This window comes from Saccostrea echinata, unplaced genomic scaffold, assembly GCF_033153115.1.
Source record: "Saccostrea echinata isolate AGI-Se365-2 ecotype Australia unplaced genomic scaffold, CSIRO_AGI_Sech_v1 ptg000028l, whole genome shotgun sequence".
Taxonomy (NCBI): Eukaryota; Metazoa; Mollusca; class Bivalvia; order Ostreida; family Ostreidae; genus Saccostrea; species Saccostrea echinata.
The window spans coordinates 6,086,190-6,103,463 of NW_026889777.1; the positions used below are offsets into that span (position 1 = coordinate 6,086,190).

The 17,274-nt window shown below is 35.3% G+C and overlaps 3 protein-coding genes across 3 annotated transcripts in view; 2 read left to right on the top strand and 1 right to left on the bottom strand.

Annotated features, from left to right (window-relative positions):
* The window catches only part of LOC133193947 (amino acid transporter heavy chain SLC3A1-like), a 168,895-nt gene that overhangs the window by 45,283 nt on the left and 106,338 nt on the right, over positions 1 to 17,274 (top strand). The gene's annotated exons all lie outside the window — the stretch shown is intronic.
* LOC133193674 (uncharacterized) lies at positions 1,934 to 7,457 on the top strand. Its single transcript, XM_061329626.1, has 4 exons — positions 1,934 to 2,044; positions 3,890 to 4,059; positions 4,382 to 4,474; positions 6,893 to 7,457. Exons 1-4 carry the CDS (start codon positions 2,005 to 2,007, stop codon positions 7,190 to 7,192), a joined length of 603 nt encoding a protein of 200 aa, XP_061185610.1. The 5' UTR covers positions 1,934 to 2,004; the 3' UTR covers positions 7,193 to 7,457.
* Positions 9,110 to 10,320, bottom strand: LOC133193855 (uncharacterized). Its single transcript, XM_061329777.1, has 2 exons — positions 10,026 to 10,320; positions 9,110 to 9,588 (listed from the first exon to the last, which is right to left on the bottom strand). The coding sequence occupies exons 1-2, from the start codon at positions 10,318 to 10,320 to the stop codon at positions 9,110 to 9,112; spliced, it is 774 nt and encodes a 257-aa protein (XP_061185761.1).

Here is a 17,274-nt window from a genome sequence, read left to right on the forward strand (position 1 = left end):
ACCAATAGGATAAAAGTAATAATAATGTTCCGGTTCCAGATATCATGCTCCGGGGCAATAACTTAAATGAGTTCACTTTTTGATCCCAGTCTCACTTTTACACAGTGAGTTTATTATGAAAAAGTGAGATCGAGTTCAAAACAATCTAATTAAAATTAGATCTTTGATCCGCTCCACGTAAATCGCTACACAAATCGTAGCGATCTAGTTGGAGCGGATCAAAGGTTTAATTTTAATTAGATTGAGTTCAAAAGTAAGCCAAAGTAACTGTAATGGCCCCGAAGCCAGGGCACAGGATCATGAAATACTTAAAGAATGAAAGACTTAAATAAAACTTTATGTGTATTATTTGTGAACTGAACTTAAAAGGAGATGGATGAACAAATTAAGAAAATGATCCTTTCGCTTTCTTTACAGTGTGTATGCTATTCCACAAGAAAATAATTTCAAACTTTGTGAGATTTTTGCAGATTGTGGGGATTCTAAATGAAGTATACTTTAACATTAGATTAAATATCAAAGAAAATTTTGTTATAATTGAGATTAAATTTTTCACCTTCATGTTTGTCGCACTATAGGCATTTAGCTCGCTTTGTTCGCCCATCTTCTTTGCCAGAAAGTACTCAGGTGGTGCCATCTCTATAATTTTTATAATCTTTTTAATTTTGTCAAAACAATTTTTTTTTTTTGGACTTGTTTAAACTCAATTTCGAGGAAAATTTGTCATGTCGAAATAATTTCCATGACCCTGAGGCCAGATGTAATTCCCCACTATTCTTGAAAGTATGTCCATAATGCCCTACAATTTTCACGCAGTGTTCAAAGCATATTTATTAGGTTAACTAAGGCATTGTACCGAAAACAGATTAAGAAATTCTAAATTAATACAACTGGCTATATTTATATTAAACCTCTTCTCTAAGACAAATGTAAACAAGTAATATCGTGGCATGGATTTGTTAACTAGTTTGTATCATTTAATCATAAAATAAACCAATCATATGCTGTTACATAATTTTTTTTCATATTTTTTAGGAACATGAGCAATTTATCTACAAAATTTCATGATGTTTCTTAACGGGCAAAAAAAAAAAAAAAAAAAAAAAAAAAAAAAAAAAAAAAAAAAACACCCCCCCCCCCAAAAAAAACACCCCCCCCCCCAAAAAAAAAAAAAAAAAAAAAAAACCCGGCCTTATCGAAACTTCTCTTTTTTAGGCAAAAGTCAAAGTAGATGGAGGCATTAATATATAAAGTTTTGTTGATAAGGTTAGATTATAAAGAATTTTATAGCAGTATGACATTACTTTGGATCAAAGCTCGTAGATAATTAAAATGTTGTTTAATAAAAGAATTTGAAAAAAAAATATTTACTTTGTGATTAATCGACTCTTTATTCTATTTAAATGTGCGAAGGACAATAAATCTTACCAATGTATATCCTGCACTTTAAATATTCAGAATTGGTTTACCCAATACACAAAATTTATAAATATTTTTAAAGTTACATTGATAATGCTGTTTACCAAAATTGAAAAAAAAAATTATGCTAACAGATACTTCTGTTTATCTGTGGGTGACATCTTAGAAAGGCTATCGACGTATTCATTTTTTTGTGCTTATTAATAATTTTAAGCTTTATTCAGTGGATAGTAATTTGTTCAACTTTTAACCCATAAAAAGTGTGAGTATGGAATCACCTAAAAAAGAATTTGTCTTTCATTAGAATATAAACAATTTTAACATATTACATATATCTCCTACTGTGATCTCGTCATACAGAAATTTAGAAATTCGTGCCGTTTTAGATAACAGATATTGGTTTAACAATCGAACATGTTTCTAAGATCCGCCCCAAAACCTGTTTTTCTTATTGAAGTCAATGGCCTTGAACAGCTGTTGAAGTGAATGCCGAGAAGACACAATGGCATTCGAGCGTTGGCGATTCTTTCAATGTAGTACACATAACGTAAATGGCTTCGTTAAAGTTAATTCTTTGTGCTGAAAATGCAGATGTCGGATACAGTCACGTCACCTGAGATAAAAGGTAAGAAAAATCAATTCAGTTTAGATAAAACATTGGAATGTGACTAGGTGACAGTAATCTTGGTGATGTTTACCTGTGTTTAATGCACCTGTCTACATATTTTCGTTACGTTTTTGAGCAAATAGAGGTTTGCATGCATGAAAATGCACATTTTGACAATCTACAGATCTGTATTTAAACATAAATATGTACTAATATTACGATATCGAGTTTAAATAATTTACTGCTCATGCATAAGAAGTGACCTGATTTATTCCTGGGTATGTAAACACTGAATGCGCAGAGGCGAGTTCTCAGTCGAACTGTATTTTTAAAATTCTCTATTTCTTTTATATTTTCCCCCCACAATTCGATAAAGGATAGATAGGATTCTATTGGTAGCCTCTCTCTCTCTCTCTCTCAACATGCTATAGTCTTGTAAGTTGCATTTGAGCATTTACGATGTAAGCAAGAAGAAGGATTCAATATTGACACGATGTCGTCAAACAGTGCGATGTAAAAGATGTAATTAAGAAAGAAGAAAACAATGTTAACATGATGGCGACTTAATATCGTCCAACATTCCAATATCGACAATATAAAAAAAGATGTAAACAAGAAAACAGAATGCAACGTTGAAACGATGTTGATTCGATAACGTCCAACATGGCAACAAGAAAAAAGTAGGCAATGTTGACACAATATAATGTCGACTCGGTATCGTCAAACATTGCAATTTTGACGAAGTGAAGGATGTTAGTTAACACTAAAATAGAATACAATACTGATAACATTTCCACTCGATATTGTTTAAAATTGCAATGAGATAAACAAAGATATTGTCCAACATTACTATATCGACAATGTAATCAGTATAAGAGAGTACATTGTTGACACGATGTCGACTGTCATCCAACATCGGGATGTTGAAATACATGTAGTTAACAATGTTAGTAGAATGAGGAACAATGTGTAAATGTTTGCTATGAATTAAGAAGTATATATACAGCGACGTAGACCGGTAATATCGATAAAACATCGTACACTGGATATAGCTCACGTTTATAGTGGAAAGGTAAAACGCCGATAGAAAGAAAAATTAATTATTATGTACGAACTAATCTGTATCTTTTTAGGATTGTTATTGTTGTCTGTCCATCCGTCTGCAAGAAGATAAACTTTTATATACAGTAAATGACGAGATTGTATAATTAGTGTTCATATTAATTTTCATTTCAACGTCAACACGTTTCAGATGATGTTCTTATTCTGTAACTTAACACTAGCAGGAAAAAGTATAAAATTTTTGTTCATGCTATTAATAACTCTGCAATAGAGAATCAGTGAAAGCTTTAATATGTTACAAAAAAATGCGTATGATACGAGGGTGTGGCATGACAGTGACCTAAGGTTATTCCATCACGTTCTTTATCAGGACTATAGCTGTGTACTGAACAATTATTGGAAACTCATGTTTGGTACAGAGATTGTTAATGAAAAGAGGGTGAGTCATGACGTTGACCATAGGTCATCCCGGGAAGTTCAAGGTCACTTATATAAAAAGTGTGAACTTCATGACAAGTCTAATTTTCTAATGGAGAAAAATTGCATGTTCTTATTTCACTAAAAGTTCTAGATTTAATTACTTACGACCAAAGGATGTGTAAGTTTTATTAACTAAGGTCTTTTTGGTAAGTTCAAGGTGAAATGTACAATACTTGAATGCAGCAGGGGTGTTATTTTGTGAGCTCGCTCACAGTACATCCAGTTTCCATACCGATTGTTAGATTCAAAATTTGTTTATTTATAAGTGACATATTGTACATCATTCATATGCATAATATACATTCTTTTCTTTTGTCGTAGAGGCACTACGACAGCGGCGGAATGATTCCTTGTCTAAATTCTTCAGACATTCAGCTGTGTCTGCTGGTTTGGCGTTTGTTGGAGTAGCTGTTGGAATCGCCAGTATCGTGGTGGGAGTAGATAATGGGCCGTGGCATCTGGCAGGTGGATCTCTTATTCCAGGAATAATGGTTAATTTTATTTTCTTTTAATTTTAGAACAATATATATATATATATATATATATATATATATATATATATATATATATATATATATATATATATATATATATATATATATATATGATGTTAACATGCAGTCGAACAGTAGACGCAATTCATTGGTCCCAGTACCTCCCAGATACTATATACTAGCTAGACATGCAGACGGAGAGAGCGACAGACGTAGTGACCTCCACAGACGACATAAAAAAAGAAACCACTCTAATGGACAAAACTGATTTGCAATGGCAATGGCACACATACTTCTAAAGCAAGCTTTCTTTTTTCAGATCAGTATTTGTGCCGTACTTGGATATCAAGTGTATCAAGCAGGACGAGCACACCAGGGTTACGAGAATGTTGGAGCCAAGGCCAAATGTTTTGTAAATAATTATAAAGAGAAAGCATAAATATTAGATAAATAGACAAATACATTACTAGGGTAAATGGGTTATATATTTCGTTCTGTTGACCCAAAAGCTGTCTATAACTTTTTTTGTGGTGCATGTCAGTCAAATCCTGCTTTTTATTTGAGGGCGATTTCCAAAGTGTTGCTTGTTGTATTGCTTGTTGGAAGAAATTTTATAAAATAATACTCAATTATTTGACAGTTCGACTTTGTTGACCTTTGATATACTTATTGTGTTGCCTGCAGAGCAGAGCGACACTTAGGGATCACTTTACCTGGCGTTTGTCTGTCTGTCCGTCTGCCACTCCTTATCTCTCGAGAACTGTAAGAGGTATTGATTTGATATTTTGCACAAATATTGCTTGGCACTATGGCTTTTGTAAATTACTATTGTCACCGACTTGTGACCTTGACCTTGACATATTTTTCAAAATAGTTCATAGTGCCGAAATACAGCATATTTTTGACATTTAAGAGGTGAGTCTGAGTGATGTTCAGCATGTACACTGTCATTAATTATGAAAAATGACAGCGTTACAATCCACTTGACCTTTGACCTTTGTGAAAAATACCCCGGGCAGTTTAATTTAACTTATGACTTTTGAATCTGTTAGAGGCAGGGTTTTTATACGTATAATTAGTATTTATACAATCATGTTTATGAGCTCATGATACTGTACTTTGAAAGTGTATGATACCATATTCAGTTATATTTAAATACTATGAAAATACATCGGGATCAGTATTCCACTACGGATCGTGTAGACTGACAATTGCAGTAAAGATAGACTGAAAACTTTTTTGGAAGATTGTTGAAAATTATTCTTTAATAAAATGATAAATAATATTTCTAATCATTTCAGTTTCATTATTTATTTGACGGTTTTCGTTGATTGTTAGATTCTTACCCAGTCTTGGATGCTTTTTTTTATTTGTAGGCAAATGCATGAACTATCATGCTCGTTGTAAATGAATAGTTGACCACTCTTAGATTTATTTACATCTTTTATGAAGCTACAAAGCAGGCAACACATGCATTCCTTTGAACTTTTTTTTTTTTTTGTTCTCCTCACAATGTAGACTGAAAATTATTATCCTTAAAAATTATAAACTGGCATCTATTCTGTATTGCTTATCAGAAGACACCCATGATACTCAGCAGGTGACTTTGTTAAATAATCTTTTTTAAAGACATGAAAGTAAATTGTAACTGTGAAAGGAGAAATTTTGATATTCACTAATTGCCTATTTAACTACATGTAGTCTCAAGATTTTTAACAGCTACCAAAATAACACTGGCCTTGAATATATAGTTTTTTGTGATTAGTCTAAACATATTCTGAAGACTAGGGAAAGTGTTTTCATATGTATAGACTGTTTACCTATCATACCACAGCGAATTTCAGTTAAAGGAAATTACTGGGACTTTGAAAAATTGACAGGTTTCTTTATAGCTATATAAGGAACATAATACAAGGTCTTTTATGGACTCATAAAAGTTTCCTTACAACCGAAAATTCTGTACAAAATTCTGTAGAGAATGCACATTGAGACATTCAAAATACATAGAGGATATTCAATGTTTTGTAGATGAATATGGAATTTATTTCACGAGTGGGACAGGATTTTTTTTTTATATTTTCACGAGTGCGAAGCACGAGTGAAAATGTAAAAAAAAAATTCCTGTCTCACGAGTGAAATAAATTCCATATTCATCTACAAAACATTGAATTTTCTGTTTATTACATTTTCTTTGATTTTCCCTTTGCCTCTGTCTTTTCTTAACACAGTGTCATAGGCTTGACGTCATAGTTGAGTGGTTGAGACGTCATAACTTAGCAGTTGTGAGATTGAAAACATTACATAGCATGGATTTTAGCAATAGATTTGGGAAGAAATTTGCAGTTTTAGCTCTATCAAGATGGTTATATATAGTTACTATCTCTATCTTATGACAGGCCAGAAATTATTTTTTACTTACTTTAATATCCTTTCACACCGTAAGAGAATATCATTTTGGTATCCTTTCACACTGTGAGAGGATATCACTTTTATTCAATAAATAAATTACAGTATTTCACTGTTGAAAATGTAATAAAATGTATATATACACACACTCTGAGTATATTTTCCTTGAAAGACAGGCTTTGATATTTTTTTTTAAATGTGTACAACAGCCATTTTCAGATGTATTGCAAAATATTTCCTATAATATATAATATAAAATATATTACCTAGTGGTTACATGTATATGATATTGTAGAGAATTAAAATGCCATTTTTTGCAAAGGGTGGAGAGACCTATTTATGATTGCTCAAAATTCTGTCTTATTAATTAAAAGAATTATTATGATCTCACACTTTAAATATAGTCACCTTTCTTTTTTAACAGTTCGTGGCCCACTACGTTTTAAGTTTGCTGACAGCTTTAATTTCTCTGGCCTTCATCGCACTCTCAGCTGTTGGTATCGTCTGGTGTTCAGGAGTCGAACATTATTACGTAAGAATTAACCGTATCACCTACAAGAAAAACACCACTTGTCCGGAAAACAAAACGGCGGCCATAGTGACTAGCGGATTATCCATGTGCGACAGCTTCCTGATAAGTGTGTGGTGCATCCTGGGAACAGTTTTCTTTTGTTGTTACTTTAGAGCATTTGGAGTCCAACGGAAGTACAGATATTATCCATAGTAATTAGATACCTGACTTGTCGGGAAAGTTTATTTTCTATATAATCAATTAATATCTCCATGTTTGTATTCAGAAATAAAGAGGGTTTAGAAAGCCATTATTTTCATTGGCATGATTGGTAAGAATACATGTATTTTATTAATGTTCATTTTGTTTGAAGGGTACACTGTACGTATGCAATTCGAATACAACTACTAGTATTACAATTTGTGACTGAATGATTTATTCAGTAAATCTTAAACGTGTTAAATATATGGAAGCAAATAGTTTTTTTTTTTTTTGGTTTTCTGTACTCCCCACAAGTATATTATTTTGCTGTAGTTTCAATATATATTTAATTTAGAATTTAGATGCTGATCCCCCCCCCCCCCCCGGTTTTGTTATGTTGGCAAATTCCTGCAACTGAGAAAAAATGTAAGCAAAAGTTACAGAAGGATCGAACTCCCACCCACCCACTACGAATACTAGGATTTTTTGAGTTTGTGCATTTTACTATTTTGTGCTTATCAATCTTATCTGCCGTCACGGTAGCTCAATCGGTAGAGCGCTCGCTCCGTGATCGGAATGTCGTGTGTTCGAGTTACGGCCGCGACTGAAGTCGATAAAAAAAAAGAAAGTAATTGTTCCTTCGCCAAGCGCTCGGCACTTTGATAATGAAAGTTGCGGGTCCTTCGGATGAGACCTTAAAAACCGAGGCCCCGTGTCACGGTAGGTGTTGGCACAATAAAGAAACCTCCCTCACTGCTCAATGGCCCTGAGTAAAGGTATAGATTTGAAGTCCTTTACCGGTATACGGTGACGTCTCTATATGAGTGAAAAATTGTCGAACGGGTCGTAAAAGCTAAAAATATCAAATCAATCAATTTTAATTTTTGGAAGTTGCCCCCCCCCCTTTTAAAATTGTTGCTGTGGGTCTGATTTCAACAGGTTTAAAATATCAGACATGTAGTGCAATGAAATAGAAATAAATCTTTCATATACATGTATGCTTGTTCTGGAGTGACATGTCAATAAACTAGGATCTTGTTGTAAGTTATTATTTTGAATTCTATGACATGTACTGACTCTTCATTTTCTTTGGGAAATACACAATGTATCATTAGGGATGCGTTAAAAGAAGTTTAAGCAATCCAAAAGCCGGGGATAATTAAGAAATTTTAACATGTATAATTGATTGATTGATTGTATATTGTTTTACGTCACATTTGAGAATTTTTCAATATTATAGAGACGTCACCATATGCCGGTGAAGGGCTTCAAATCTAGACCTACTCAGGGCCATTGAGCAGAGAGGGTTCTTTATCGTGCCAACGTTTTTTTAAGGTCTCATCCCGTGACTTTCATGCCAGTCGCTTGAGGAAGGAATAGTCACTCCATATGCTTAGGTTAGGTTTGACGCGGCGCGGTGAACGAGAATCGAACCCGGGCTTCCCGATCGCCCTAAAACTAGACTACTGTGACGGTAACATGTAATTGATTGATTAACTGTGCGTTGTTTTACGTCCCGTTCGAGAATTTTTCACTCATATAGAGTCAATCTTAATTATTTTCATGGATTGCAACCAACATTTTTAATTAATGACAATAATACACTTCTTTCATTGCAATTGTACATTGTACAAAATAATAAATGGAAAACATCAGATCGCTCTGTATATATCCTTCTACATCTTATTCAGTGAACATTGTATTTTTTCCACAGTAGCAATTAAGGTTGTTCGTCTTCACGGAAGACCCTATTATAATAGTAATTCTACTGGGTTTTTTTATTAGGATTATAATAATTATTATTATTTATTTATTTTACTTCTAAATTTTCTCGTCATTCCCACGTGCACCTGGCTTCATATCCAAAAATCTGAGTAAATAGAAATATATTTATAAAAACTAAGGAGGTAAAAGATAGATAATTAGTAATCAATTTATTTTCCAACCCGAAAATGTTGTTTTGAGGTTGTTGCTTGCGTAACTGACCACATATGTAGAAGAAGCCGCCGCTGATCGAATATAAACGTTATCATGAGTGTTTAGAGACACAACCATTGTTCCAGAATCGGAATCATAGTCGTGTTCGTTGTTGTCTGTCTCGCCAAAAGTATAATCTACCTCGTCATGGTTAACGTAAATTATGAATCTGTTCTGTCCGTGACTTCCTGTATGAATAGTCCAAGAGAATACATATACACCAGAGCTAGGGGCCGAGAACATCCCGCTATATTCATTGTATCCTCCGCCCAAATTTGTTTTTGCAACATCGAAAACTAAGGTGTGATCGATACTTGGATTCGGTTCTGGGGCTGACATATACGCATAAAACGCAACAGGCTCAGTCCCAATCCTAGTGTTCCGAGTGAGATCCATGTTTGACTTTGGGTCATCCAGTGCAGACTTTTTCGCTGAAAGAAAATGAGTGTTAAAATGGATGTTAGTTGTATTGATATTTTTTTTCCTGGAAAACTAAGTCGACAAGAGCGTATACTTTCATTCATCTCTGTCTGTCTGCAATGTAAAATATATAGAACGGAGATCAGAATTTAAAAAAAGTCCTTTTGCTACATTCGCTTAGAATACATTTTCTTTCCAATTTTCATTTTAATGTAACCTCTGCCAAAGGCTGCAGTATATGTTAGATAATAGAAACGGTCTCCAATTAAATGCTATAATTTGAAAAGAAGATTCGATCAGCAAGATTTGGCTGCAGATCAATGGTTAGGTGTAGAAACATTATTATCTTAACATTAATTTAATTGTTTACATGGCTGAAGTAAAATTTTCTGACTTACTAAGTAATTGGGAAAAATCAAAATATTTCAGAGTGAAAAAAAATTCTCACTAGTTTGTGTCTTCTCGATGGTTCTACTGATGTTTTTGTCCTTGATCAAATCATCTCGAGCGGAAATGAAGTCATCGACATTTTTGAGATTATCCATTTCCGCTGTAAGTTTGTTCACATCAGCGCGAAGTTTACGATTTTCTCTTCTAAGTTCTTTAATTTCCATTTCTTGTCGTTTAAGATTTTTGCGAATTTCCAAAAACTCTTTTTCAATATCAGTGTTTCCATAGCATAATGATAGTGTCTCAAATAACACAACTACGCCAACCAGTGTATCACTTCTTGTGCTGATCATGGTAAAATATGCAATGACTTAAATCGCTATATCTTTGAAGTGTCACCGATAAGAAACACATGCAGTATAGGTAAAATGTTACGTCTTTGCATATATAAGCACATGCCATGTAAGACTAGTACATGAACTGACTCCTTGATGGATGTTTAAATGAAAAAGCTTAAAAATTGTATGTTTTGAATGTTTTATAAATAATATAATTTATATCCTTGATTTTTAGAACTAGGCCACCTGTCCTTCTATTGATGGTTGTATTAAAGAACTTCACAGCCATAAACTCTTATATCGAGTGCATATATGGATGCATGATTCAAATATACGAAAGGTTATAGAAATCTTTTGCTAAGATTGGACATTCTTAGAAAATCCGGGCTAAAGTGACATAACAAATCTTAGTAAGCCAACTATATATAGAGTGCAATATTGAAAGCTAAGAAATTGAGCATCCTTTGTCAAATCACATTGGCTGGAATGACTATTACATGTAAAACAGATCTATCATATATACATGTATCACCTAGTAGTCTCCCATTGCTTTAGTGTCCTTACCCCGTCCACCACACTTCCTGTTTCTGCCGCTTTGTGGAACTGTTATCATGTTGTAAATTTTGAATTTACTAGGGGGAGGTAAATGCAAAATTTACAACATGATACTATCTTACTCCTGTCGAGTGGTGACAACTGAATGCTTTTGTCATCTATTTAAACTATTCTAATGTTTGTTAAGCTATCTGCACAGCAAATTTTCACTAGAAGGAAAATCTCTGTATTTTATGGAATTCCATATACGACAGCCAACTGCTTACTGCCAACTGCTCACTGCTTACTGCCAACTGCTCACTGCTTACTGCCAACTGCCACACATATCTGAATAAATTTTCATATTTATATTGATATTTATGTGAATTTTCATAAAACCAGTCGCGGATCCAGGATTTTTTTACAGGAGGGGTCCACCCCAGTAAAAAAAACATCTAACTCAGAAATTTCTTGAACCCCCACCCCCCAAAAAAAACCAAAAACGTAAACTCCTTTCCTAAACGTAAAAAAACCTATTTCGGCGGGGGGAGGGGAGGGTTTGACATCTTATGCTTCATATCTATGACTTTTCATATCAACTTAACACGGATCCACGTTTTCTAGGAGGGGGGTTCCAAGGTCACCGTGGCTTTTGGTTAGTTTAGTATATACATTAAATAACTCTACAAATTCCAGGAGGTGGTCTGGACAAACACCCACCCACCCTTCCCACCGACCCCCCCCCCCCCTCTCTCTCTCTCTCCTGAAAAACTGAAAAAAGGATCTGTTGTTTCGCGGGGGAAGATGTTTTGAAAATAAATTTCCATTTTCCGTTAATTTCTGTAGTGAAATATTTTTTCAAATTAAAGAATTATATCTCTTTATTTTCCCAAATAAGTTATGTTTTACATACATGGATCTAGGGGGGAGGGGGGGTTCCGGACCACCTCCTGGAATTTGTAGAGTTATTTAATGTATAGACCTATACTAAACCAACTAAAAGTGACCTTGGAACCCCCCCCCCCTTCCTAGAAAACGCGGATCCGTGTTAAGTTGATATGAAAAGTCATAGATATGAAGCATAAGATCCCCCCCCCCCCCTCCGCCGAAATAGGTTTTTAACGTTTAGGAAAGGAGTTTACGTTTTTGTTTGTTGTTGTTTTTTTTTGTTTTTTTTTTGGTCAAGAAATTTCTGGGTTGGATTTTTTTTTACTGGGGTGGGCCCCTCCTGTAAAAAAAATCCTGGATCCGCGCCTGTTTTTATGAAAATTCACATAAATATCAATATAAATATGAAAATTTATCCAGATATGTGTGGCGCAGTTGGCAGTAAGCAGTGAGCAGTTGGCAGTAAGCAGCGAGCAGTTGGCAGAAAGCAGTGAGCAGTTGGCAGTAAGCAGTTGGCTGTCGTATATGGAATTCCATAGTATTTTAATTTTATTTTATTTTTTTTTTTTTTTATTTTTTTTTTTTTTACAAACCTTTCTAAACGAACACCCTGCAGACACCATAGTGTAAATATTTTAGCATGCTCTTTTCGGGTAAAATACTGCATATGTTGTTTGTTAATTTTTTTCTGAGTTTTTCTTTTTTATTTGTACAAGCAAAAAGAACACAAAAGAAATAAGAAAATGGAAATTTCTTCCTCAAACACCGTGATTTTTCTATGAAAAGGTTACGCCTCAGTTAACATGCATTTATTTATCAGTTTAGATATACAATTTACTAAGTACGTGTGTTAACTCTGTATATGAGACAATTGTACATAGCGCAGCTCTTTAGGTAGAAACCATCTTCATCCGTTTGTATTCTCAGTTATACTCCTTTTATAATAACTGATGATAACTACGTATTATTAGAAACCAAGAATGTTTAAATTAAACATGCAGCTAAGTTAAGGACGCCCATAGGAAATATGCCTTAAAAATTCCGAGAAAAATTACAAGGTGGATATTGTTTAAACAGCATGAGTTTTCTGCTATTTACATGTAAATTTTGCACATCTACAAGTAATAGCTTTTCAAAAAGCTTGCCTGACTTAAGCAATCAATATCTATAGAACCTCTAAGCATGATAAGTAATATCATTGTATATCAGATACATCGTAACCAATTTTGAAAAAGTTAAGATATGACCTCTCATTGGTGGTGACTCGTTAGCGATTTTGTCTAGTGTAAATATCATGCGTGTTAAGAGATGAGACCATTTTGTTCATGTTGTTCGAGAATCAAAATCGTAATCGTGCTGGTTGTTGTCCGTTTCGCCAAAAGTATAATCTAATCCATATGATCATGAATCTGGTCAGTCCACGACCATGATGATCTACAGTATAAATTTTCCAAGAGAATACGTACACACCAGAGTTCAGGCTGAGAACATACATGTAAATACCTTATATTCATTGTATTCTCCCCTCAATTTGTCTTTACATCATTGAAAACTAGTATAGTGGACACTACTGGATTTGACGAAGACCAGACAGTTATTCCTTAATTATTAACATCGTCATCTTTGCACACATGTACAGTGAAGATAACAAGTCGATGTATCTTATGCATGGAAAAGGTGCATCTCTTTTTCTCGAGCTATATTTGAAATAGATATATATTATTCAAAACGTTAGGCCTAGATTATGAGTAAATAAGTATATATTTATGCACCTCCAATATTTAGACCAAGCCTGTATACATGTGGAAATAATAAGTCAATTTGCCACTACATGAAGATAATGCATCATATTGAAAGAAAGATAACTAAGTTCTATGGTCGATACAATGACCTTGTCAGCAAATACAATCTATCATTACCGGTAAGTCATACACTGACTGACGTCTTTCATACTGATTCTTAGGCCATTATTTACACACTGTATTGTCGACGGATTTTTCCGTTATTTACCAATCCCGGCGGGTGTGACCGGTCGGCAGGGGATGCTCACTCCTCCATGGCACCTGATCTCACCTCTGATGATTGAGAGGTCCGTGTTTGCTCTGCTGCCGATTTGTGTTGTTTTAATGGACTTTGAGCTTGAATCTCCATATTTCACTCTAGTTTAGACTCCTTACATTCCTTTGCACACTTAAGCAAGTTTTAAATTTACTGATGATGCAATACTTTCTGAAGCGCAATGATTCAAAACATATAGGATACCTTTTAACTCGTGCATCTTCAGATATCAGACTCGGGGGACAAGCCCCCTCGTCTGATATCTGACGATACACACATTAAATGGTGATATATTTATTATCAATGAAGAGAAAGGTTTAAAACGCCAGAGCCTGTATCTATTTCCATGCAGTCGCTACAGACAGTAAATATACTCTGTATCTATTTCTAATTCCATGCAGTCGCTACAAACAGTAAACATGTTCTGTATCTATTTCCATGCAGTCGTTACAGACAGTAAACATGTTCTGTATCTATGTCCATGCAGTCGTTACAGACAATAAACATGTTCTGTATCTATGTCCATGCAGTCGTTACAGACAGTAAACATGTTCTGTATCTATGTCCATGCAGTCGTTACAGACAGTAAGCATGTTCTGTATCTATGTCCATGCAGTCGCTACAAACAGTAAACATGTTCTGTATCTATGTCCATGCAGTCGCTACAGACAGTAAGCATGTTCTGTATCTATGTCCATGCAGTCGTTACAGACAGTAAACATGTTCTGTATCTATGTCCATGCAGTCGTTACAGACAGTAAACATGTTCTGTATCTATGTCCATGCAGTCGCTACAGACAGTAAGCATGTTCTGTATCTATGTCCATGCAGTCGCTACAGACAGTAAGCATGTTCTGTATCTATGTCCATGCAGTCGTTACAGACAGTAAGCATGTTCTGTATCTATGTCCATGCAGTCGTTACAGACAGTAAACATGTTCTGTATCTATGTCCATGCAGTCGTTACAGACAGTAAACATGTTCTGTATCTATGTCCATGCAGTCGTTACAGACAGTAAACATGTTCTGTATCTATGTCCATGCAGTCGTTACAGACAGTAAACATGTTCTGTATCTATGTCCATGCAGTCGTTACAGACAGTAAACATGTTCTGTATCTATGTCCATGCAGTCGTTACAGACAGTAAACATGTTCTGTATCTATGTCCATGCAGTCGTTACAGACAGTAAACATGTTCTGTATCTATGTCCATGCAGTCGTTACAGACAGTAAACATGTTCTGTATCCATGTCCATGCAGTCGTTACAGACAGTAAACATGTTCTGTATCCATGTCCATGCAGTCGTTACAGACAGTAAACATGTTCTGTATCCATGTCCATGCAGTCGTTACAGACAGTAAACATGTTCTGTATCCATGTCCATGCAGTCGTTACAGACAGTAAACATGTTCTGTATCCATGTCCATGCAGTCGTTACAGACAGTAAACATGTTCTGTATCCATGTCCATGCAGTCGTTACAGACAGTAAACGTGTTCTGTATCCATGTCCATGCAGTCGTTACAGACAGTAAACGTGTTCTGTATCCATGTCCATGCAGTCGTTACAGACAGTAAACGTGTTCTGTATCCATGTCCATGCAGTCGTTACAGACAGTAAACGTGTTCTGTATCCATGTCCATGCAGTCGTTACAGACAGTAAACGTGTTCTGTATCCATGTCCATGCAGTCGTTACAGACAGTAAACGTGTTCTGTATCCATGTCCATGCAGTCGTTACAGACAGTAAACGTGTTCTGTATCCATGTCCATGCAGTCGTTACAGACAGTAAACGTGTTCTGTATCCATGTCCATGCAGTCGTTACAGACAGTAAACGTGTTCTGTATCTATGTCCATGCAGTCGTTACAGACAGTAAACGTGTTCTGTATCCATGTCCATGCAGTCGTTACAGACAGTAAACGTGTTCTGTATCTATGTCCATGCAGTCGTTACAGACAGTAAACGTGTTCTGTATCCATGTCCATGCAGTCGTTACAGACAGTAAACGTGTTCTGTATCCATGTCCATGCAGTCGTTACAGACAGTAAACGTGTTCTGTATCCATGTCCATGCAGTCGTTACAGACAGTAAACATGTTCTGTATCTATGTCCATGCAGTCGTTACAGACAGTAAACATGTTCTGTATCTATGTCCATGCAGTCGTTACAGACAGTAAACATGTTCTGTATCTATGTCCATGCAGTCGTTACAGACAGTAAACATGTTCTGTATCTATGTCCATGCAGTCGTTACAGACAGTAAACATGTTCTGTATCCATGTCCATGCAGTCGTTACAGACAGTAAACATGTTCTGTATCCATGTCCATGCAGTCGTTACAGACAGTAAACATGTTCTGTATCTATGTCCATGCAGTCGCTACAGACAGTAAACATGTTCTGTATCTATGTCCATGCAGTCGCTACAGACAGTAAACATGTTCTGTATCTATGTCCATGCAGTCGTTACAGACAGTAAACATGTTCTGTATCTATGTCCATGCAGTCGTTACAGACAGTAAACATGTTCTGTATCTATGTCCATGCAGTCGTTCGTCGACTCGTAAATTCCTTAAATCTTATTTTTTAGATCTGAGATATGAAATTGTGGTCAGTGGTGGATCCAGGAATTTCATAACTGGGGGAGGGGCGCAGTAGAAGGCAGGGGGATCTTGGGCAGTATTGAAGGCCCCAGTGGGTCCAGGGCAAAGCCTCAGGAAGCTGACGAATTCTTACATATAAGAATGAGGTGTTTTTTCCTTTATTTTAGGAGAATGGACATCATAAGCAAATTCAAACGGAGGGGGGGGGGGATCCGGCGCTGGATCCGCCTTTGATTGTTTTAATTATATAATGAACATGACAAGTGTACAGTAAACTATCACAGGTGCTTGGGGACGCCCCCCGTGTTCCGTACCCCAAGGGTTCTTTGACTTTTTTAAAATAACATTTTTTTCTATGACATATTCACAAAGTATTACAACTGAAAAATCCAAAATATAACCCAAAACTTCTCTTTTAGTATCAGAGAGTGTGAATTTTTATAAAAGGCTAGTTTTGGGTTATGTTTTGGATTTTTCAGTTGTAATACTTTGTGAATATGTCATAGAAAAATATTTTATTTTTAAAAAGTCAAAGAACCCTTGGGGTACGGAACACGGGGGCTGTGTAATCTATATGAGAGATCGAAGTGGTCCCTTGGTCATTATCATTATTGGAAATATTTTACATATATTTATATCAATTTTATTAAGGCGGTAATACATGTAGCATGAAATATTTGCACAATAAAGTGTACACTGTTTAAATCTATACATATCAAAATGAGACTTTAAGTCTGAAGAAATAAAGTGTACCCAACTGTCAAGGTCGATGACATCACATGACGATCACCAAAATGCACTGAAATCTTCGGAAGTTCACTTTTTACCTGTTTCGGCCGGTTTACCTGTTGTTTTGTTGACAGGTGATATTCAATGGCTTAGAA

Excerpts from the sequence above, each read along its gene's own strand:
- LOC133193674 (XM_061329626.1), top strand. The coding sequence starts at position 2,005 with ATGCAGATGTCGGATACAGTCACGTCACCTGAGATAAAAG. Across the intron at positions 4,060-4,381 it reads CTCTTATTCCAGGAATAATG|ATCAGTATTTGTGCCGTACT; the intron begins GTTAATTTTATT and ends TTCTTTTTTCAG. Across the intron at positions 4,475-6,892 it reads GAGCCAAGGCCAAATGTTTT|TTCGTGGCCCACTACGTTTT; the intron begins GTAAATAATTAT and ends CTTTTTTAACAG.
- LOC133193855 (XM_061329777.1), bottom strand. The coding sequence starts at position 10,320 with ATGATCAGCACAAGAAGTGATACACTGGTTGGCGTAGTTGTGTTATTT. Across the intron at positions 9,589-10,025 it reads CATCGAGAAGACACAAACTA|CGAAAAAGTCTGCACTGGAT; the intron begins GTGAGAATTTTT and ends ATTTTCTTTCAG.